Source organism: Triticum dicoccoides, chromosome 6A (assembly GCF_002162155.2).
Source record: "Triticum dicoccoides isolate Atlit2015 ecotype Zavitan chromosome 6A, WEW_v2.0, whole genome shotgun sequence".
Classification (NCBI taxonomy): Eukaryota; Viridiplantae; Streptophyta; class Magnoliopsida; order Poales; family Poaceae; genus Triticum; species Triticum dicoccoides.
Genome location: NC_041390.1, coordinates 537,342,175 through 537,367,030, shown reverse-complemented (window position 1 = coordinate 537,367,030; position 24,856 = coordinate 537,342,175). Strand labels below are relative to the sequence as shown.

The window sequence follows — 24,856 nt, the reverse complement described above, 5'->3', positions numbered from 1 at the left end:
AATGATTTATTATTTTCAGAAAATGTCCAAAACTTCTAAAAATCATAGAAATTCAACCGTAACTCCAAATTAAATAATTTATATATGAAAAATTATCAGAAAAATTCAAGGAATCCATCTGTACCATTTTCATGCATGTTTGAACAATATTTGTCCTCTGTTTTGGACAAAACAAATAAAGGGCATTTAAATAATATATATGGAGTTGGATTTTGAATCATGTATTCAAACCAACTTCATTTAAATCATAGCTAGGTGCATTAGCCCAAAACACATTCATATTGCCATGTCATAGCATGCATCATATTGTGCATTGCATTGATTGTGTTTCTTCTGTGTTTGCCGGTGTTGTTCCCCCTCGGTAGACGTTGTACCGACGATGTGATCGTTGACACTGATGAAGACTCAATGTTATCTTCAGAAGTGCCAGGCAAGCAAAACCCCCTTGTTCATTCCTATACAATCCTACTCTCTCGCTCCTGCTCTCTTTTACTGCATTAGGACAACAACGATTCATCTGTTACTTGCTGCGGTAGCTGAACCCCTTTATCCTTTGCATGACCTGTCATTCCACAGTAAATAGATGAAACCCACTAGCATGAGTAGGAGTTGTTTGAGCCCTGTTGTGCCTACTCATTCATGTTTGTTTGTCATGCCTGCTACTGCTTAGAGTTGAGTCAGGTCTGATTCATCGGGGATGAATCAGAGGAGTGTGAACATGTCCTACTGTGTGTGAGCTAAGTGTGTGAACACGATTTGGTAAAAGGTGTCGGTGAGAGGCCATGTAGGAGTACATGGTGGGTTGTCTCATTGAAGCCGTCCTCAGGAACTGAGCTCTGTGTTTGTGATCCATGATTCAGCTACTACCATACATTGGGCCCTGAAATATGACCCCGCTCGACTTCTTATTCACCCTTGTCCTCTGTCCAGGAGTTGCAAGTAGTTTCTGGTGTTTGTAGTATGCTGGAGGCCGTGGGCAGCGCTGACCGGAGGGGTGGGCTGTGATGCGGTAGGCACGTGGCACGGTGTACCGGGCGCCCGTTTGGTGTCTCGGGAACCCTATTCACATCGTTTGGGGCTGTGAGCGAAACTCCGGCCGGATCTCCTCATGGATGGAACCCGAATAGGCGATAAACCTGGACTAGAGACTTGAGTGTTTAGGTAGGTCGTGGTCTACACCCACGTCGGCTTTCGCTTGAAGTCTGCCGAGCACATGTCGTGTGCAGACGCTAAGTGGTGGAAACATGTATGAAGAAGTACACCCCTGCAGGGTTAACATGATCTATTCGAATAGCCGTGTCCGCGGAAAAGGACTTCTGGGTTGCTTATATCAGTTCATAGACAAGTGAAAGTGGATACTCTAAAATGCACAAGATAAGCGTGAGTGCTATGGATGGTGTTCTCGTAGGGAGACGGGAGCAGATCCATAGTGGTGTATTGATATGGTGAATATGTGGACTCGTGTGCGCCACCTCAAAAGAGTTACATTGCAGTCGTAGTTCAGGTTAGCCACCGAGTCAAAGCTGGCTTGCTGTAGTTAAACCCCACCATCCCCTTGTTGATAATGATGCATATGTAGTTAGTTCTGATGTAAGTCTTGCTGGGTACATTTGTACTCACGTTTGCCTATTTTATGTTTTTGCAGAGAGACTTCAGTCTCACTAGTAATTCCGCGTGGTCTTCGACGTTTAGCTTGTTACCTCAGCTACGGTCTTGTACCCTCGGCAGGATCTGGTAGATAGTCAGGCTTTCAGCCTTTTTCATTTATAGATGTCTGTACTCAGACATGATAGCTTCCGCTTGTGTTTTGATTTGTATGCTCTGAATGTTGGGTCATGAGACTCATGTTTGTAATTTCTCGCTCCTCGGAGCCTAATGAATAAATACTTGAGTCGTAGAGTCATGTTGTGATGCCATGTTGTATTTGCACATATCGAGCATATTGTGTGTATGTTATTGAAATGCTTGGTATGTGTGGGATATGGCTATCTAGTTGTTTATCCTTAGTAGCCTCTCTTACCGGGAAATGTCTCCTAGTGTTTCCACTGAGCCATGGTAGCTTGCTACTGCTCCGGAACACTTAGGCTGGCCAGCATGTGTCCTTCTTTGTTCCTGTGTCTGTCCCTTCGGGGAAATGTCACGCGATGAATACCGGAGTCCTGTTAGCCCGCTACAGCCCGGTTCACCGGAGTCCTGCTAGCCCAGTGCTACAGCCTGGATTCACTCGCTGATGGCCGACACGTTCGATGCTGGGTCATGGGTGCCTGTCCCTGTAAGTTAGTGCCACTTTGGGTTCACGACTAGCCATGTCAGCCCGGGTTCTTTGTCATATGGATGCTAGCGACACTATCATATACGTGAGCCAAAAGGCGCAAACGGTCCCGGGCCAGGTAAGGTGGCACCCGTGGGAATACCGTGCGTGAGGCCGCAAAGTGATATGATGTGTTACATGCTAGATCGGTGTGACTTAGGATCGGGGTCCTGACAGCTTTGGTATCAGAGCTTGATTGCCTGTAGGATTACCAAGCCAAACTGGTCGAAGTTGAGTCTAGAAATTCTTTAGTTATATAAGGGAATTGATTGTGGGATGGAACGTAAGGCTCTTTTTACTCCTTATACCTTATGCCTTCTGATCTGAGTCATCTTATCTTTCCTGCGGGGTTAAGGAACTAGGCTATCTCTTCTTTCTATCAGGATCACGTGTTACTAATCCGTAGATTTATAAGATTGTTGGATTTAAGCTTGAGTTCAGTTCCTACGACTTCTGTATGTTAACTGTTGATCTCGAAACCTTGATATTGTGCTTCTGAGTGGTTATGCCACCATTTTTGTGAATGTCTCAAATCTTTTCTGAGCATTTACAGCCGTTATGCTGTCCGAGTCATCCCAGGTTTCTAAATAGTCTGATGCATTTGCAATTCCTTTCTTTCCGTTCCTGATGTCCTTTATGGTCAGAATAAGCACACTAACCGGTGCGTTGAGGTAATTTATTGCCTTGACATATATGTTGGAGCTATTATTATGACCCTAGGTGTTTTGGGGAGTCACCTAGTAATCTAGCCATGATTTGTGTCCCAGTGTGATGATTCTGGCCTTTATTCTCGAAAGCATTCCGTGATGCTACTTAGTAGTAGGTATTCTATTCCTGGGTTTTGAACCCGAGATTCACTCTACTTACTTCATGTTGATAGTGTTTGCTAGTTCCTTTAGGAAATTAGTAACTTTTGCATTAGTCCTCGAGGTCCATGGTATTTTCCTTCTTCCAAATACTATGAACCATTCTGGCAGATGTTTATTGGATCAATAGATCACAATTAGAGTACTCTTGAGGAGTTCTCCATTCATAAATTGTGACTCTGCCAGTCCTACCTCTCTGCATGGCTTATCCGGAAAAAAACATGTTGAACTTGGTTCGACATACTAATCTATGCATCCATAACTCAGAAAATTATATGTTCTTTGATTTGTCCCTCTTAGTTGTATTCTAACCCCTGTCTATCATTTGATAGTCAAGAGTATGCGTGCATTCGTTCATCGATACCTATTACTCTTGTGGTCCGTCAAGCCATTCTATTCCGGAATGACTAGGAGAAACAAACTCCAGTACCTCATCCATATCCAGGGTTGGGTCTTAGCAGTTGTACTCCGCAGATCAAAATACTAATCCAGTTTTTGTTCTGTTCCACCCTGGAGTGTTACCATCTTTATATTAAGATTATCATGGGAATTGCACACCATCCTATGAATTCTTGGTGCAGTGATACTTCTTGCCATCATTGTTCATTCCTCGGTTCCTGTGTTATTGTAACCGGAATGCCGACAAGTGAATCATGGTGTGTGAAATCAATACTGCTAGCAACTCCGTTGCTTGGTAGTTAAATGGACAACAACCTCATTCTTAGCGTGCTGATTATTGAGTCATCATTCTAAGATTGATCGTGCTACCTAGTCCTTATTCCTGGTGCACTTTTCAATCAATGAGTTAGGATAGTGTCAATCCTTGCTTGTTTGATTATATCGTATTGCCCTGAAAAGCAAGATTGTTCTCAAGCTTAGTAACATAACGGTGGTTCGTGATTTTCCGAATATCTTCTCGGAAGTATTACCAGGTTGTCATCCGGCCGCTATGTTGAGTTCGTGACCAAGTTGGTTTTCTTATAAATCACTCCTTCTCCAAGAATCTGTGTTGGATATTCCTGAGCTAGTTGGTTGAGCTAGACAACAACTTGGAGAGTTGGAAGATAAAAGCTTGTCTGACTTAGTTCATGTTAAGGGATATCTTGTGTGTGTGTGTCTATGTGTTGAAGGTAGATGATATCTTCCTTGAGTCGTGGTAAATTATTGGATCTATTGTCTTGCCAAAACTTTGATTTGAGTATGGGTTATCCTCAAATCAAATCAGAACCAACAATGTTCGTAATGTTGTCTTACTCGTGGTTGACCCCTCGAGCATACACCATTACATCCTTGGGTCTGACCAATACTATCACCTTGTTCACATAGTTATAGAATTCCATCTCCATGGGAATCTGGATGAATTGTTGTTGAGCCCATCAACAACATCCTTGTCTTCTCCATAATTTTGCTGAACATTAAGCTAGTGTTGGAAACTTTTGAAAGCATTTGTTCATGCTAGCTCATGAAGCATATGTTCGGATGTAAGAAGTGACTTCCTCTAGTTCATGTGCATTTGATGCAAGTTGCTGCCGTGGACTCGAGAAAGTCAATGTTGTTTCCTTTGGAATCATCCCAAATCAGTCATGCATACGTGCGAAGTATTTTGTGGTTTGGAGACTTGCAACCTCCATTCTATATGTGTCCCTAGCACACCAAGCCACTGATTGTTTTGTTCAAGGTTAATAAGTTCTAAGTGCTAGTCCCGAAGGTACCAGACGGATTTGTACAAAACTTCGATATCCTCGATGATGGTTCCCCCTCCTGAACTCGGTAGTGTTTTATTATAAGACTACTTTGTGGTCATGCTTGTCCTGGACAACATGTTCACATGTTGTAGCAGAACCAGCTCATGTTTTGGAGCTTGCTATCGTAATTCATTTCCCGAGAATCTTGCAACGTCATCTCGTCGATTTGTGTTGCAAACTTTCATTTTTCTTCCTAGACTCGATGAGTCTGGAATATCCTGACACCAACCAGATCTGAATCTCAGGCAGATATGATGGGTTGGAACATTTCCCAAGAACTATAATATTGGTCTCGCGATAACCGGTAAAGTGGATGTCGTGGCCAACACACCCCGCCGGAAGACCTGTTATTATAATATCTTGATTGAGGAAGTTGGCCACCTCCCCATAAGGATCTCGTAGAACTTATTCTAGTAGTTGTTCCTTATGGATTTTTGTGTTTCCGAAGTCCAACCTTTACCTGATGTTCTAGATACCAGACCATTTCAAGGAATGGGATACGCTAGTACATCAAGGAGAACATTAGAAGCGGAGTGCTAAATGTCTCTCGGTCGATCATCCAGATTTCGTCCCCTTGGCCTCGCCAAGGTGAAATCTGGGAAGGTGTTATCTTCTTTTGCATCTGCATCGTCCATCGCTATTCATCATGGTAGTATGTTGTGTTGTCAGCACCCTTGTCATGGATGTTGGTAAAACCCTGATGATTATGGAAATGCTCAAGTTCTTGAGAGCACGCACAAGCGCTACGTGTTATCATCGGCACTAACTGGGATTCCTCTCAGTTTCCTCGGCAATGCTATGACCTTTTCAAACAGTGAATTCACTCTCTATTGTTGGGTTCTTCCCCAGTTACCAGAATCATTCCCAGCATTTGCATTTTGTTCCCAGCTTGCACCGCCACTGTGCCATTCTACCATGGGTCTCTTCCATTTCCGGTGGTAAGCAAATTCATCCATTACGTTGTCTTCAACAAGGTAATCCACATCATCCAAGTCCGAGTATGCCATTCTACCGACCTCCTCCAAATGATCGATTGTGATTTGCCTTAAGCTGGTATAAAGAGTTTCAATGATCCTGAATCAAAGGTAATTCTTTTTGCCACTTAAGGGGATATATCTACGAATCACCCCCCCCCTCCAGGATGTCTCGCTGAGGTATCATGGCAACTCAACTCCTCGCTACGTTGACAATCGTTACCACCCTGTTGAGTGTGGAATTGTAGTCTACCTGGTAACCTCCGTCATTTGTTCCACTCCTTTCCACTAGAGGTGTGCTTCGTCTCTCAGCTCAAGAGATGTTGCTATGTCTCATCCCGAGAGTTAATCCTGAGTTGTTCGATCTTCGAGAAGATAGATTCTTCTAGAGTTTTCCTTTCCTCTTCTTGTCATGTTAGTTGAAGTTCTTAGAGCAAGACGACAAGACAAAGATGGTGATTGAATCAACGTCCATTTGAAGTGCACCCTGGATCGTGAAGATTATACTAGTTTGCGTTTCCCCTTCATCTTACCCTACGCTTGAATCTCGAGACGAGATTCTTGTTTAGTGGGGGTGAGTTGTCACATCCCTAGCTTCTGGTGCTGCCTAGTGTTTGCATCATGTTTAAATTTTTGAAACTTGAACTGAGGAAATTTGGAAGCCTCAAAAACTTAAGTAAAAGAAGGGCAAAAACCCTAAAATCGCATTCATTGTTCCAAAATGCTCTTCTTAGATGTTTAATATTTTTGGCAACGGTTTTGATCCAAACCAAAAATAATGAACATTTTAAAAGGATTTATTTTTGGGACTTTGAATTTAAATCATTAGCTATTTGAATTTGAATTATATTCACATAATTAGAATATAATTTCAAATACCCTTGAAATATTTTATGAGCTTTTGGAAAAGTCCATCTAGCAAATAAAAATATTCAGAGGAGTTTTTGACATTGTTTGAATTTGTTTGAATTCAAAACAGTGGCAGAATATTAACTAAAAACAGATAGCAGATAATAAAAAAAAGAACGGAAACCTACCTAACTCACCTGCAGCCCATCTGGCGCCCCAGCCGGCCCAGCCCACCACTGCAGCCCCTCCGTCGTCTTCCTCCCCTCGCCCCGAAGCAGCTGCGTGCCCGGCGCGCAGGCGAGCCGCGCCAGCTCCTCCCTGCCTGCCTGGCTACCTCCTCGTCGCCCTGGAACGCCCCGGACGACGCCACGCAGCCCTGACCGCTCTCTCACTCTCTCCCGAACTCTTCCCCCTCTTCTGCTCCCTCTCCCTCTCGAGCCCGAGCGCAGCCGCAGCCGCGCCACTGTAACGCCACGGCCACCGCCTCCCCCTCGACCCCTCGCTGTGCCTGCGAGCTTCGTCTCGACGTCCCCGACCTCCTCGACAAGCCACGATGCCACGGACGCGCTGCAACGCCGCCATCACCACCGTCTTCATCGCCATGGCCGGAGATCGCCGCCGCTCGACTCGCAGCAACGAGGACGCCCCCGAGCTCACCAACCCCTTCGTTCGATCCGCTGTGAGCTGCTGCGTCGATCCCCTCCCTCCCCTGGCACTTTTTCTCCCGCTAACGCCAATATCCACCGGAGCGGAGAGCTCACCGCCGCCGTGGTTCCTTGCCGCCGTGGCCAGGGCCACCGCAGCCCGCACCTAAGCGCGTCACCGTGCTCGGCGAACCCCCAGGAGCACGTAGCACCTGCCAATTTATTCCCTAGTGCCCCGTAGCATCGACCCCGTCCACACCCGAACTCCGGCCACCGCCGCGAGCTCCGTTCCGGCGAGCTCGGGCCGTCTTAGCCTCTTCCGCTCACACAGGAAGACGCGGCGCTCTTCCAGCTATCCGTAGAGCCCCTCCTCCGTCCGTTTGGTCGCCGGAGCAAGAAACCCGAAGGCCTCCGCCGCCTCGGCCTCGCCGGCGACTCAACGCCGGCGGGATAGACTCGTTTGACCAGGGGTTTGACCTCCCCTGGGTCAATGACAGGTGGGACCAGAGCACTGCTAATTTAGCTTAGTGCTAATTAACTTTTAGTTAACCCACTTAGTCGCTGACATGTGGACCCATCCCTGTTAGTTATTAGTTAGGTTTAGTTAGTGCTAATTAACCTAGATTAGTGCTTAACCTAACACTAGTTAACACGGTTAGTTAGTTGTGTCACTGACGTGTGGACCCCACACGTCAGGTTTGACCTGGGCCGCCCGTTGACCTGCTGACGTCACTATGAGGTCATGCCAACGCAATAATTCCTTTCTGGAATTTAAATAAATCTTAAATGATTTATTATTTTCAGAAAATGTCCAAAACTTCTAAAAATCATAGAAATTCAACCGTAACTCCAAATTAAATAATTTATATATGAAAAATTATCAGAAAAATTCAAGGAATCCATCTGTACCATTTTCATGCATGTTTGAACAATATTTGTCCTCTGTTTTGGACAAAACAAATAAAGGGCATTTAAATAATCATATATGGAGTTGGATTTTGAATCATGTATTCAAACCAACTTCATTTAAATCATAGCTAGGTGCATTAGCCCAAAACACATTCATATTGCCATGTCATAGCATGCATCATATTGTGCATTGCATTGATTGTGTTTCTTCTGTGTTTGCCGGTGTTGTTCCCCCTCGGTAGACGTTGTACCGACGATGTGATCGTTGACACTGATGAAGACTCAATGTTATCTTCAGAAGTGCCAGGCAAGCAAAACCCCCTTGTTCATTCCGATACAATCCTACTCTCTCGCTCCTGCTCTCTTTTACTGCATTAGGACAACAACGATTCATCTGTTACTTGCTGCGGTAGCTGAACCCCTTTATCCTTTGCATGACATGTCATTCCATAGTAAATAGATGAAACCCACTAGCATGAGTAGGAGTTGTTTGAGCCCTGTTGTGCCTACTCATTCATGTTTGTTTGTCATGCCTGCTACTGCTTAGAGATGAGTCAGGTCTGATTCATCGGGGATGAATCAGAGGAGTGTGAACATGTCCTACTGTGTGTGAGCTAACTGTGTGAACACGATTTGGTAAAAGGTGTCGGTGAGAGGCCATGTAGGAGTACATGGTGGGTTGTCTCATTGAAGCCGTCCTCAGGAACTGAGCTCTGTGTTTGTGATCCATGATTCAGCTACTACCATACATTGGGCCCTGAAATATGACCCCGCTCGACTTCTTATTCACCCTTGTCCTCTGTCCAGGAGTTGCAAGTAGTTTCTGGTGTTTGTAGTATGCTGGAGGCCGTGGGCAGCGCTGACCGGAGGGGTGGGCTGTGATGCGGTAGGCACGTGGCACGGTGTACCGGGCGCCCGTTTGGTGTCTCGGGAACCCTGTTCACATCGTTTGGGGCTGTGAGCGAAACTCCGGCCGGATCTCCTCATGGATGGAACCCGAATAGGCGATAAACCTGGACTAGAGACTTGAGTGTTTAGGTAGGTCGTGGTCTACACCCACGTCGGCTTTCGCTTGAAGTCTGCCGAGCACATGTCGTGTGCAGACGCTAAGTGGTGGAAACATGTATGAAGAAGTACACCCCTGCAGGGTTAACATGATCTATTCGAATAGTCGTGTCCGCGGAAAAGGACTTCTGGGTTGCTTATATCAGTTCATAGACAAGTGAAAGTGGATACTCTAAAATGCGCAAGATAAGCGTGAGTGCTATGGATGGCGTTCTCGTAGGGAGACGGGAGCAGATCCATAGTGGTGTATTGATATGGTGAATATGTGGACTCGTGTGCGCCACCTCAAAAGAGTTACATTGCAGTCGTAGTTCAGGTTAGCCACCGAGTCAAAGCTGGCCTGCTGCAGTTAAACCCCACCATCCCCTTGTAGATAATGATGCATATGTAGTTAGTTCTGATGTAAGTCTTGCTGGGTACATTTGTACTCACGTTTGCCTATTTTATGTTTTTGCAAAGAGACTTCAGTCTCACTAGTAATTCCGCGTGGTCTTCGACGTTTAGCTTGTTACCTCAGCTACGGTCTTGTACCCTCGGCAGGATCTGGTAGATAGTCAGGCTTTCAGCCTTTTTCATTTATAGATGTCTGTACTCAGACATGATAGCTTCCGCTTGTGTTTTGATTTGTATGCTCTGAATGTTGGGTCATGAGACTCATGTTTGTAATTTCTCGCTCCTCGGAGCCTAATGAATAAATACTTGAGTCGTAGAGTCATGTTGTGATGCCATGTTGTATTTGCACATATCGAGCATATTGTGTGTATGTTATTGAAATGCTTGGTATGTGTGGGATCTGGCTATCTAGTTGTTTATCCTTAGTAGCCTCTCTTACCAGGAAATGTCTCCTAGTGTTTCCACTGAGCCATGGTAGCTTGCTACTGCTCCGGAACACCTAGGCTGGCCGGCATGTGTCCTTCTTTGTTCCTGTGTCTGTCCCTTCGGGGAAATGTCACGCGATGAATACCGGAGTCCTGTTAGCCCGCTATAGCCCGGTTCACCGGAGTCCTGCTAGCCCAGTGCTACAGCCTGGATTCACTCGCTGATGACCGACACGTTCGATGCTGGGTCATGGATGCCTGTCCCTGTAAGTTAGTGCCACTTTGGGTTCACGACTAGCCATGTCAGCCCGGGTTCTTTGTCATATGGATGCTAGCGACACTATCATATACGTGAGCCAAAAGGCGCAAACGGTCCCGGGCCAGGTAAGGTGGCACCCGTGGGAATACCGTGCGTGAGGTCGCAAAGTGATATGATGTGTTACATGCTAGATCGGTGTGACTTAGGATCGGGGTCCTGACAGTACATAGCCTCATCAGTATCTACCTGCCATTCCAAGTAAATTTGTATGTGCCAAACTCTAAACCTTCAAATGAAATTCTGTTTTGTATGCTCGAATAGCTCATGTATCAACTAGGATTGTTTGTATCTTCCATGCTAGGCGGGTTATTCTCAAGGGGAGTGGACACCGCTACTCACTCACGAGAAAATGGCTGGTCACCGGGATGTCCAGCCCCATGCTCAAATCAAATCAAAATAATTGCAAACAAAACTCCCCCAGGATTGTTATTAGTTGGAGGCATCCGTTGTTTCGGGCAAGCCATGCATTGATGCTTGTTGGTGGTGGGGGAGTATAAAGTTTACCATTCTGCTTGGGAACCGCCTATAATGTCTGTAGCATTGAAGATATCGAGATCTCTAGGTTGTTATGTTGACAATGAAAGTATACAACTCAAAATATTATTCATCTCTATTTCAAAATCGAGCTCTGGCACCTCTACAAATCCCTGCTTCCCTCTGAGAAGGGTCTATCTATTTACTTTTATGTTGAGTCATCATCCTCCTATTAAAAATCACAAGTTGGAGAGCACCACTGTCATTTGCATGTCTTATTATTAGTTTACATTGAGTATGACTTGACTGGATCCCTTTTACCATGAATTACAATTTCCAGTCAGCCCTTGATCTCCAGAGGTGCTCTGCATTTATGTTTTGCGGTCTCAGAAAGAGCTAGCGAGATACCATCTTGTTATATCATATTATGATTGTTTTGAGAAAGTGTTGTCATCCGAGATTTATTATTATTGCCCGCTAGTTGATTATGTCATTGATATGAGTAAACATGAGACCTAAATGTTATTGTGAATATGGTTAGTTCATAATCTTTGCTGAAAACTTGAATGTTAGCTTTACATATTTACAACAACAAGAGCAAACAGAGTTTGTAAAAGTTTTTCTTTATCACTTTCAGCTTATCAATTGAATTGCTTGAGGACAAGCAAAGGTTTAAGCTTGGGGGAGTTGATACATCCAGGGGCGGAGTCAGAAAATTTAGTCATTGGGTTCACTTGTTGACTAGTGAGGATTTGATACGAATTAGTTAAGCGTAAAAGCTATTTTTACTCCATTTTACAGCACCCAAAATAATAGAACAAATAGAAAAATGATAGTGCGTACTACATATTTTGTTATGTTAATAATAGTTGAAGAGTATAAAACATACCAGTTGGATGAAATTCTAAAACCACTTGTTCAGATACTATAAATAAAGTAGTACCGAAATAATTTCATAGCTCTGGTGTAGCTCCTCGTCTTTCTGAAAAGAGTAAAAACAAGATAAGTTAGTTTGACCAGTTTAATATAAGTACCATCGAGCCAAGAAAAAAAAGGAAAGTTGCTCATATTTTAGAGTGTCTCCTTTTTATTTGTCTCATTATCTTAAAAAGACCAAACACTGAATCATTACCAATGGTAGAAAACATGTATTTCTTCCCATAGCAAGTTACCCATTTTATTGCGCGGTTTTTCTTTGACATCATTAAATCACCGTTGAGTATCTTCAAATTTTTCTGTGATAATCAAACTTAGCCGGTGGCTTCTAATTCCTGCAGTTAAATATTTGCGTGTAATCTCAACTTGCTCCTGGGGTTTAGTTGTGTATTACGAAATTCTCTGCCAATCCGTCGGATCATTAGGCAACTGATATAAATTAATTTCTCCAAGGTGTGAGAAGACTACTCGCAATGGCATATTTGATGAATTTTGCCTACATCTAACAGGTCATCTTAACATGTCTGCATCTTTGTCTTGATGTGGTGATCGATTTGTCTTTGAAAAATATTGTTCCATGGTCTAGATCAATCAAAATCCGTGATTTACATTAGCAAACTAGGGCAAAAATATTGTCATACTAGAGTATTATGCTAGACAGAACATACACAAGAGGAAAGGTGTGACCGTGCGATCTCACTAGTCTGTACCTTCAATATGGAATTAAATTGACGGCTTGCCGCTGGGGTCCGATGATGGATCGATGAACGAACAGAAGAGATCGAGAGGAGAGAGGCCAGAGGTGAATTGGTGAATTGGACGAGTAAAGTAGTGGCGGCGGCTGCCTAGGAATCGTACGAGTACAGTTCACGATGGAGAGAGCGGACCTGCGTAGTTGTGGGCACCGAGGCAATTTACTTATGGGCCTTTGGGCCCTTTTAGCCTATCCACCAAGGCAGTTCACGAGATTGATGGGGTCAGTCTAATCTTTTTACTGGGTTCAGGCGTACAAAGTACCTGCCGATACGTACGTAGCTACCAGGTTTCGTTGGGTTCAACCGCACCCAACGATACAACGGTGGCTCCGCCACTGGATACATCTCCATCGTATCTACTTTTCCGAACACTTTTGCCCTTGTTTTGGATTCTAACTTGCATGATTTGAATGGAACTAACCCTGACTGACACTATTTTCAGCAGAATTGCCATGGTGTTATTTTTGTGCAGAAATAAAAGTTCTCGGAATGACCTGAAAATCAACGAAGAATATTTTTAGAATATATGAAAAATACTGGCGAAAGAATCAAGGCCAGGGGCCCCACACCCTGTCCACGGGGGTGGGGGCGCGCCTACCCCCACTGGGCGCACCCCCTGCCTCGTGGGCCCCCTGGTGCTCCACCGACCTCAACTCCAACTCTATATATTCACGTTCAGGGAGACAAAAAATCAGAGAGAATGATTCATCGCGTTTTACGATACGGAGCCGCCGCCAAGCCCTAATCTCTCTCGGGAGGGCTGATCTGGAGTCCGTCCGGGGCTCCGGAGAGGGGAATCCATCGCCATCGTCATCATCAACCTTCCTCCATCACCAATTTCATGATGCTCACCGCCGTGCGTGAGTAATTCCATCGTAGGCTTGCGGGACGGTGATCGGTTGGATGAGATTTATCATGTAATCGAGTTAGTTTTGTTAGGGTTTGATCCCTAGTATACATTATGTTCTGAGATTGATGTTGCTATGACTTTGCTATGCTTAATGCTTGTCACTAGGGCCCGAGTGACATGATTTCAGATCTGAACCTATTATGTTTTCATGGATATATGTGAGTTCTTGATCCTATCTTGCAAGTCTATAGTCACCTATTATGTGTTATGATCCGTTAACCCCGAAATGACAATAATCGGGATACTTACCGGTGATGACCGTAGTTTGAGGAGTTCATGTATTCACGAAGTGTTAATGCTTTGGTCTAGTACTCTATTAAAAGGAGGCATTAATATCCCTTAGTTTTCAATAGGACCCCGCTGCCACGGGAGGGTAGGACAAAAGATGTCATGCAAGTTCTTTTCCATAAGCACGTATGACTATATTCAGAATACATGCCTACATTATATTGATGAACTGGAGCTAGTTCTGTGTCACCCTATCTAATAACTGTTGCATGAGGAATCACATCAGACATAATTATCCATCACTGATTCATTGCCTACAAGCTTTTCACATATTGTGCTTTGCTTAGTTACTTTTCCGTTGCCATTGTTACAATCACTACAAAACTGTTACTGTTACTTTTGCTACCGTTACCGCTACTATCATATTACTTTGCTACTAAATACTTTACTGTAGATATTAAGTCTTTCAGGTGCGGTTGAATTGACAACTCAACTGTTAATACTTGAGAATATTCTTTGGCTCCCCTTGTGTCGAATCAATAAGTTTGGGTTGAATACTCTATCCTCGAAAACTGTTGCGATCCCATATACTTGTGGGTTATCATAGACAACAACAAATTTTCCTCCCAAGTGAGTGAGATAAGGTTCTCAACCCACGAGAGATAAAGGGTGTTTGGTTTCCCCCCATCAAATAACCGTGGAATAAATATTAGACAACTTCATATGTCCACAATACACCTAGTGCACTTGTTAATTACAATAGTTGCATAGTTTCACGGTTATTATAAGATAATGACAATATAAGTATCTTTGTACTAATAAAAGGCTAGAAATAAAAGTGCATATTAATCTTAAAGTTGTTTCTTATGTGTAAAATATGGTTGCATTTCATAGTTTTACTAGTATCATCTCTCATACGCATGATGTTTCATAATATTAAGCATGGATATAAATATAAGACCTCGAACCATATATATGTTTACAACATAATTCCATCAAAAATCACCTACATCCCAGAAATCACTTGGCTTTTACTTCATGTATGGTTCCTAATACCTATGATATTATGTACAAACTAAAAGACCTTGCATTAAGTTCGGTGGCATACTTGCCGAAATACAATCTACCATCCACAGTGATAATGATATAATGAACTTCTTCCACTTTACCTTTATTAAGGCGATCAAAAAATGTACCAACATACAATAGTGCTTTTATCCTTTGAGTCACTCATGCTATTCATACTCTTGGTTCACTCCATCTAATGCACATTGTTTCTTCTATTGTCCGGGTATCATAGCCAAGTCAAGATAAGACTTAAGAATAGATATCCACTTTGCATCTATAAATGCACCATCCAACAAGATAACACCAGTGCATGGAAGAATAAATTTCATAAATAAAGATGATCATAATCATTTACGTCACCTCATATGAACTTACAAACCAAAGGACAATGAGAGATGTAGCAACTTTCTCCGTCCAGGGTTATTAGGCCAAACAACCGGTGCCCGTTCTTATTATGCCGATGTATATCCCATCTTTATTCAAGGGAATTTAATTCCAAAGATGCATGCGTGCAATCCGGTACTAACTCCCGTTGTTCGAGGGAATTTAATTCCAAAGATGCATGCGTGCAACCCGGTATTAACCCCTGTTGTTCAAGGGAATTTAATTCCAAACAGTGCATGCGCGTAATCTGGAATTAACTCTCAAGCAGGTCTTTCACCATGCATGCGAGATCGGCGCGAGAGGCATCTTGAAAAAGAGTACTTACTTTTAGCTTCAATTTTACCAATGGTGTGTTGCCCTAATTGTAAATTATGTTTTAGCTAGATGGCCCGATGGGTGTATAGGGACTCTCAGATAAGGGTCTCTTTGGATTGCATGATTTTTTTTATAGAAATTTGGAAAATGAGATTTTACCTACAAAGCTTTTTGGATCACTTCCCCATGGAATGTATCTTAGCGTCAATTTCACCATTGGGGTATTTCCCTAATTGTAAATTCATATTAGCTAGATGGTTCTATGATTGTATTCTCAGATGGTGGTCTCTTTGGATTGCATGGTTTTATATAGAAATTTTGAAAATGAAATATTCAGATTTTTTGTACAAAGCTCTTTGGATCACTTTTCTTGTGGAATGTATCTATATGCCCTTCAACTCATAAATGGCAAGTTTGAGTTCAGTTTTCATTATTTTTTCTCTGAGAAGTCCAATACAATACCCTTTCGTCTCTCCCACCACTTTCTATTTGTTTCTCCGAATTTATAGGTTGCTTCCCATGAACCTCATCAAGAGAATGGCATACCTTCAATCACCTGAATCCACAGTATGTGGAGAAATTCATTGGCAGTATCAGACTAAATCCCACATGTTCTCCACACACGTTGCTTTCTCTTTAATGCGAAAATACATAGGCCAATGCCTATTATTTCCAATAGGAAAGAGGCTTCCAAGGATATGGAGGGAATTTTAGTAAAGTGTATGTCTTAAAGGTTACCTACGTTGGTTGCTTGATAAGTAGAATTATAACTATAATCCATTCGAATTTTTATATTTCTTTTTATACACCAAGTAATGTAAATGCACATACACTTTCACACAAACAAGCGTTCATGGCTAGAGTTAGAGAGCTCCGAGATTGGTGAAGTAATGACAACACGTCATTGCTGACAGAAGTATTGTCGTTCACTAGGAGGATAGCCATTAAAATCTTAGAGTTATAAGACAAGTGAAGTCACCACAAGCACGTCAATGTTGATGGAAGTATTGTCGTTCACTAGGAGGATAATCATTTTGAGCAAAACATACTTCACCCGTTTGAAAAAAAAACATGAAGCTTTTCTGCACGTAGACCAAACAACGTGTGATCAAATGAAAAACTCTTATTTCTACCCCCGGTAACGCAAGTCGATGTCATACCTCTCCTCAATTCCAGTGATTTTCGCTCATCATTTATGTCATCTAGATGAGACTTAACAAAGTCACATCTAACTCCTATACCTTCTGAATATTCAAGTTAAAAGTTAAAAGAAAAATGCATGTGCTATTAAAATGGTGGAGGAGTTAGATGCGGCATAGTTAACTCTCATCTAGATAAGAGATAGCCACACCCGTATGTGAACATCGCCAAATGTGGAGAATGAAGGGGCGAGCTGTGGCTAGGAGAGTCAGTGTGTGAAGCAACTTTTCTCAGGATAAGAGGACGCAAAAACGGAAGGCGGAGTCATTTTTGGCAGTCCACCCAAAAATGGGCTCATAACGCCCTTCCTTCATGGAATTCATGTAACCGATGTACGACTTTTGTAGATGGCCAAAAGTACATAACACTAAACCTAGTAGAGTTTAATTCTCGAGTCCTCTGCCGACCCTCCTCCTTCTTTGCATCCCCTCTTTTACGATTCAATGGGCTCATCCCTTCCACAATTTTTCAATCGCGTTCTCCACGTGACATCAAATGGTGTAAGAGTTAGATACAATATATTTAGCTCTCATCTAGATGGGAGCTAGCCACACCCGTATGTGAACATCGCCAAACGCGGAGAATGAAGGGGCGAAATGTGGCTAGGAGAGTCAGCGTGTGAAGCAACTTTTCTTAGGATAAGAGAACGTGAAAACGGGGAGGGGGCCATTTTTGGCAGTCCACCCCGAAACGGGCTCGTAACGCCCTTCTATTATGAAATTCATGTAACCGATATACACCTTTTATAGACGAACGAAAGTACATAACATTAAACCCAGAGTTTAACCCCAGAAACTTCTCGAGTCCTCCGCGGACCATCCTCCTCATCCTCCTCCTCCGCATCCCGTCTTTTACCAGTCAACGTGCTCATCCCTTCCACAATTTTTCTATACCATCCTCTAACCATGCAGTCCAAGAAGAGACGCCATTTGTAACCATATATTTCCCGTCCCTGCACGCCAGCCAAAGAGTCCGATGCCGTGCCATGCAGCATCGCTCGCTCGCTCGCTCGCTCACCCACCCGCTCGCCCGCTCGCTCGCTCACCCACCCGCTCGCCCGCCACCTTCTTCCCGTGATCCTTGAACACCACGATACGACCACCAGAGTGTAATAAGTGGAGTATAAGCAGATTCCCGCTCCACCCTAACAACATGTGTAATCCGCTGTTCACCGACTAAAGCGAAAAGCACATGCCCCGGCGTTAAAAGCCACGCACAATGGATAGACGATGGTCGCAGACGAGATACAAAAGCCGCGACCACGTATCGCGCCCCACGCGTCCCGTCCCGCCCGACGGCACCGCACGTGCGCGCTCCGATCGATCCGTCCGCCCTCCCTTCCTGCCACCTTCCGCAGCTACAAGGATCCGCTCCGCGTCGCCCGACCTCCACATAAAAAAATTCGCCCCAGCCGGAGCGAGGGGAAGGAGCCCACCGCCGCGCCATCCCGCATCTACTACTACTAGTAGTCCCTATCTTCTTCCTCTTGCCTTGCCTCCGCTTGGTTGGTTGGCTGGTCACTCGGGCTCTGCTCTCCAGTCTCTCCGCCCAACCCTGTTCCGCTCACTTGTTTTGTTTGACTCGTCGCGGCCTTCTCGGAGCGGCAAAAGAAAAGCACCCGCCGCCGCTGCCGCTTCCGTCTTCCCCCGTCTCCTTGGCTCGGAGGAGGAGCAAAGCTGGTTGGAGACGGCGAGTGCGCGTCGGAGGAGGAGGAGGATTCTCCCGCAAGCGTCCAAGGCGATAAATCCTGCCGTGTGCCCCGCGGTGCGGTTTGCCGGGCGGGAATCGTCCGTCCGTCTTCCTCCGGTGACTTGGAGTGCGGGTGCTCCCATGGGCGCCGCGGCGCATTGAGGCGCGGGTGGTTTTTGTGGAGGCGAGCGAGGCATGGATCTGGAGCTCGCGCACGGCGCGGGGGCGCCGCGGAAGGTGAGCGAGCGAGCGCTCTGGTTTCTTGGATTCGGCGCCGGAGCTTCGCTCGGGCGGCTTTGTTTTTGTGTGTGTGTGTGTGTGTGTGCTGACGGGTTTTGCTGCTTCTTCTTCTTCTTGCTGCTGCGCGGCGGAAGCGGGGGGAGTCGTGGGCCGCGGTGCTGCTGCTGGCGTACCAGAGCCTCGGGGTGGCGTACGGCGACGTGGCCACGTCGCCGCTCTACGTCTTCAAGAGCGCCTTCGCCGGCGACGACATCACGCACACGGCGGGCAACGAGGAGATCTACGGCGTCCTCTCCTTCGTCTTCTGGACGCTCACCCTCATCTCCCTCCTCAAGTACGTCTGCATCGTGCTCCGCGCCAACGACGGCGGCGAGGGCGGCACCTTCGCGCTCTACTCCCTCATCTGCCGCCACGTGCGGGCCGGCCTCCTGCCCGGCGGCGGCAACAGCGACGACCTCATGGCGGACGACAAGGACGCCGCCGCCAGCCGTCGCGGCGCCGTCTCCAGGGCCAGGACGGTGCTGGAGAGGTACAGGGTGCTGCAGAGGCTCCTGCTCTTCTTCGCGCTGCTCGGGACGTGTATGCTCATCGGCGACGGCGTGCTCACCCCTGCGCTCTCCGGTTTGTTGCTTCACCCCACTCCCTCCCATCTCGTTCAATCGGTCTCTTGGCCCTCTGACGCGGGCGACGCGCTTCCTCCAACCCTTTTCAGTGTTCTCCGCGGTCTCGGGGCTCGAGCTATCAATGGAGAAGGCGCAACACAAATGTAGGTCCAGTCCGTTTCTTCTTTCAGCCGTTTCTATCTACTATTGCTAGATTACCAATGCTTGATTTTACTTGCTACTCCTTCCCATTGAGCTGGTTTATCATTTGAGCATTCGACCAGCACTACTAACTTGCTATGTTTGATTGGAGGACCATGCATATGGATGCTTAATGTGGCGTGCGTGCCAATGTGCAGATGTAGGGCTTCCGGTGACGTGCGCGATACTCGTATGCTTGTTTGCTCTGCAACACTATGGCACGCACAGAGTTGGGTTTATCTTTGCGCCAATCGTCTGCATTTGGCTTCTCTGCATAAGCATGATCGGGCTCTACAACATCATCCACTGGAACCACCATGTGTATCGAGCCCTTTCGCCCTACTACATGTATCAGTTTCTCAAGAAGACCCAAAAAGGTGGCTGGCTGTCACTGGGTGGAATCCTTCTCTGTGTAACAGGTATGGATAAGGTAGGCTGTTGCCTACTGCTTAGCTGTGACTCTGTTGAGGGATTGTCCTACACACAAGAACACAGACTTATTTGAAGTGCTGTTACCTGCAGGCTCGGAAGCTATGTATGCAGATCTTGGACATTTCTCGCAACGATCAATTCAGGTACGACTGTTTCGGTGATACCCCTTCTGTCAATTTGCCAAATACGAACTTCCCGATTTAATTCTGAATACACCATTCAGTAATTACTTGCATGAGTCAATTCAAAGAGGAAAATAAAGTCCTACCATATATACAAGTTAGGGTGACGCAAACCATCCATCCAATCGGAGGCTCAAGTGATTAAGTTGAACATCTGAAACACACAATTAATCCCTTGATAACACCCTACTAATTACTAATTTACTATTTACATCCCCTCTTTTCAAAGTACGAGGTATTGCACAACATGTTTCGCATTTCTTACTTGTTACTATGGTTGATGACCTTATTTGTGTGTCGATACGTTATATAGATATAAAATAATATTATTGTAGTCATATCATTTTTAATGTTACTAAAGTTGTGATAAGTTCACATAATTTCTATTAAAAAAAGTTGCGCTAAAATCTAAGTGATATCCTTTTTTTCTTCTAATTGTCCATAATTTTATCCCCTTGTTTGGTCCACCTAACATTTGTTCCTTCCTTCCTTTAGGCTTTAGGGAGTAACTGTTATAGATAGCTGTCAAGTACTTGTTCAGTAAACATCGTACTTGATAGCAACCGTCTCTTGAGTATATTGTTTTCTGCACCCTACTAATTACTATTTACAATCCCTCTTTTCAAAGTACAAGGTATTGCACACCATGTTTCACATTTCTTACTTGTGTCACTATGGTTGATGACCTTATTTAATACTCCCTTCGTCCACAAATATAAGATGTTTTGGATAGTTCAATATGGACTAAATACGGACTGAAATGATTGAACAAACACACTAAAACGTGTCTATATACATCCGATTGAGAAAAGAAGTTAGAACATCTTATAATTATGAACGGAAGGAGTATTATTGTAGTCATATCTTTTTTTTGATATTATCTAAGTTGTGATAAGTTCACATAATTCTATTAAAAAATTCCCGAGGAGAGTTTCAAATCTAGCGGTGTTATATACTGGAGGGATGTTGTAATATTTGTACTGTAATAGAAGTTATGCTGAAATAGAAGTTATGCTACCATTTGTGCTAAAATAGCGGTATTAGAAATTATTGTTGCATCCTTTATCCTTTATATACGTGGATCACATATGTATATATTTGTACTATAATAGAATTGTGCTAAAATCTAAAAGTGATTTATCCTTCTTTTTCTTCTAATTGTCCTTAAGTTTATCCCCTTGTTTGGTCCACCTACCATTTGTTCTTTCCTTCCTTCAGGCTTTAGTTAGTAACTGTTTAGATAGCTGTCAAGTACTTGTTCAGTAAAAATCGTATTTGATAGCAACCATCTCTCTAGTATATTGTTTTCTGCATAGGTGTGCAGATTCCATTTGAATGGCAATACTAATGAACTGATCTCCTTAAAAGGTCAATCGGTAGTTTAATCTTGTACAGATGTATATCTTTACTTGCAAGATACCTGGTGATCTTTGTTTTTCCCTCTGATTTAGGAGACACAACTTTAGTCTATTGTTTATTTTGAGAAATAAATCAGTTGTGACTCAGTATATAGGACTATTGTATCCTTGTTACTCCTATATTTCACATTACCTTCTACAGAGTTCCAGCTTTTAGTATCCATGTGGTACTCACAATTCTTAATCTAAAATCCGGATTATCATCAATTACTTATCTCAATGTTTTTGCTTCAATCAGATTGCGTTCATATCAGTGGTTTATCCAGCTCTTGTTCTGGCTTATATGGGACAGGCTGCCTATATCTCTCAACACCACAGCTTTGAGAATAGCTATCATATTGGGTTCTATGTTTCAGTACCAGGTATCCTTTTTGGGTGTGCCTTTTGTTATTTTAATTATTGCTGGTAAAATAATTGACTAGTATAAGATTTGCGCATTTTCGAGCATTGATGTATACAACTGTCCTTCTAGAAAAACTCAGATGGCCTGTTCTAGTGATCGCTATCCTAGCATCTGTAGTCGGAAGCCAAGCGATTATTACTGGTACCTTCTCAATTATCAAGCAGTGCTCTGCACTAAGTTGCTTCCCTGGTGTAAAGATCGTGCACACATCCTCTACGGTGCATGGTCAGATATACATACCTGAGATCAATTGGATCCTGATGATACTGTGTCTGGCTGTTACTATTGGCTTCAATAACACAAAGCACTTGGCGAACGCACAAGGTGAGACGAGTTAATATGATGACAGTTCTTTCCTATGGACACCAAGAAATGCAGATGCTATTTTCTTTTTGTATTTTCATGTACTGAAATGATTTCATAATTGCGGCAGTCCTAACCCTCCAACTTTCTTTATACAAGGTCTTGCGGTCATAACGGTTATGCTTGTCACCACTTGTTTAATGTCATTGGTTATCGTGCTTGTCTGGAACAAAAGTATCTTCATTGCCCTTGGTTTCCTGATTTTCTTTGGCTCAATCGAAGTAATGTACTTCTCAGCTTCCCTTGGCAAGTTTCATGAAGGTGCCTGGGTCCCTATTACCCTTTCCTTCATATTTATGGTGGTCATGTCTGTGTGGCACTATGGCACAATAAAGAAGTACGAGTTTGATGTTCAAAACAAGGTTTCAGTAAACTGGTTACTGAACCTCGGCCCTTCACTGGGAATTGTTCGTGTTCGAGGCATTGGGCTGATACATACAGAGCTTATGTCGGGAATTCCAGCCATTTTCTCCCATTTCGTAACAAATCTGCCAGCATTTCACCAGGTATGGACGCACCTTACCATATGTTTTTTTGTTTCAGCTTGCATCCTTCTATTTCATCAACATGTTTGTGGACCAACTTATATAACAGTTTTTCTGAATTGTACCTCGGAAGCTTGTAGAGTGCTTACAGATTATATTTTTGATCAGGTACTGGTCTTTCTCTGTGTTAAATCAGTTCCAGTGCCACATGTTGAACCAGAAGAGAGATTTCTGGTGGGTCGCATTGGTCCGAAAGAGTACAGGCTATACAGGGTCATTGTCAGATATGGGTACCGTGATGTGCAGCAGGATGACCTAGAATTTGAGAAGGAGCTAATCAACAGCATAGCGGAGTTCATTCGCAGTGGGGGGTCTGACCAGAATGGCTTTGTGGAAGGCAGCGAGAAACTCTCCTCCATTAGCAGCGGTGCCATTCCATTGTGGGAGGAGGACGGTGCTGGTGAAGTTGATGGGCCGGCATCCCCTAACAAGGAGATAAACCAACAGACTCTGGCACCACAGCGAAAGAAAGCGAGGTTTGTGCTGCCAAAGAGCGCCCAGGTGGACGCCGAGGTGCGGAGCGAGCTGCAGGACCTGATGGACGCAAGGGAGGCTGGCATGTCCTTCATTCTGGGCCACTCCCACATGAAGGCCAAGAGCGGGTCTAGCTTCGTGAAGCGGATCGTGATCAACTTCTTCTACGAGTTCCTGAGGAGGAACAGCCGCGGCCCGTCCTACGCCGCCAACATACCCCATGCTTCCACCCTGGAGGTAGGAATGGTCTACCAGGTGTGATAGTACGTAGCCGGCTGTGTGAAAGTGAAGCTAGAGAGATCAGATCAAGTGTTGTTTCTCCGTCTGTATATATCCCCTCTCGTCGCCGACAATGCTAACGCGAGAAACGGCAGTAGATGCTGGAGCACGCCATGGGCTAGGCTAACAAACAGGCAGCAGCAGATCCTTGGAGAGCCCTGCATTAAGTGCATTTTTGTCTATCAGGTGTCAAAAGCCTTTTGTTGAGTTGGCCGGCCCTTGTGTTTGGTTTCCTTGGTCTGTTGGTGTTCATGTTGCTTTACTGGTGCAACTGTAAGTTTGTAAGTGAGCAGAAAGATAGAAATGTTTATGTTTAGAAACTTTATTTTCTTATTACCTGTGACTAATATTGCAATGCACCGGCAGCATACTCGCAAGAATTAGCAGTTGTGCCTCGGCAACGGGTGGGTGCCTGTCAAGCCTTGGGTTAAGTTGGCCTTTGTTTTGGCTTCCTTGATCTGTTGGCTGTTGATGTTCTTCTTCTTGTTCCTTTTTTACTGGTGGAACTGGAAGTCTGCATGGGTCACAATCATTTCTAGATCCATACAAAAGTTATTTTGTACTCCCTCAGCGTTTAGATCACTATTCTTTACGGAGGGAGTACTAATATTCTTCGAAGCACCATATCTTGATTTTTTATTTGAAATGATGGTCAAAGTTTTACCTTGAAGAATGTGTCAATGTCCAAACTACACATTCCTGACAAATGATAGTAGAATCATGAGTATCTTGGGTGCCAAATGGAAATGTAATTATATAGCAGTCATTTACCTTTTTGGCACTAGTGTAGAAAGTAGAATGATGGTATCAGAAGGCTATTAGGCAGCCAAGTAGGATCTACAAAGAAACTTATGAAAGAGAGCCTGAATGCCTATTGATGGGAAATAGTGTTCAATATATGAGAGGAACTCATAGTAAAAGTAGTGTGCCCATGAATAGTTGAAGGTTGTAAATCTACACATCTAGATCCACCGAGTGATGTGCTGCAGAGACAGACATCTCTACTGCTCTAGGAAGAGCTTTTGAGTGTCTGCACCAACCTTTAGGAGTTGCAGCTGGGCTGCAGCCTGCAGAAGAGATAAAATAACGAACCACAAACTGCATATACTATTGTGAAGATAGTTATAATTAGCACAGACACCTTTTGACATTTTACCTTCTAACGGTAACACATTGATGTATACCATCGTTGATATGTAGCTATGGCCATCATACAAAAGTACGACGCAAAAGAAATTGAGGTTTGCCCCCCACGCCC

General features: G+C 44.2%; 1 protein-coding gene across 1 annotated transcript; it reads left to right on the top strand.

The window, feature by feature from the left end:
- The first annotated feature begins 18,153 nt into the window (after positions 1 to 18,153).
- LOC119317752 (potassium transporter 25-like) lies at positions 18,154 to 23,984 on the top strand. The gene is made up of 9 exons (XM_037592249.1): positions 18,154 to 18,696; positions 18,834 to 19,320; positions 19,412 to 19,465; positions 19,661 to 19,921; positions 20,025 to 20,077; positions 21,773 to 21,896; positions 22,007 to 22,261; positions 22,400 to 22,806; positions 22,954 to 23,984. Exons 1-9 carry the CDS (start codon positions 18,655 to 18,657, stop codon positions 23,578 to 23,580), a joined length of 2,310 nt encoding a protein of 769 aa, XP_037448146.1. The 5' UTR covers positions 18,154 to 18,654; the 3' UTR covers positions 23,581 to 23,984.
- The last annotated feature ends 872 nt before the right edge of the window (positions 23,985 to 24,856 follow it).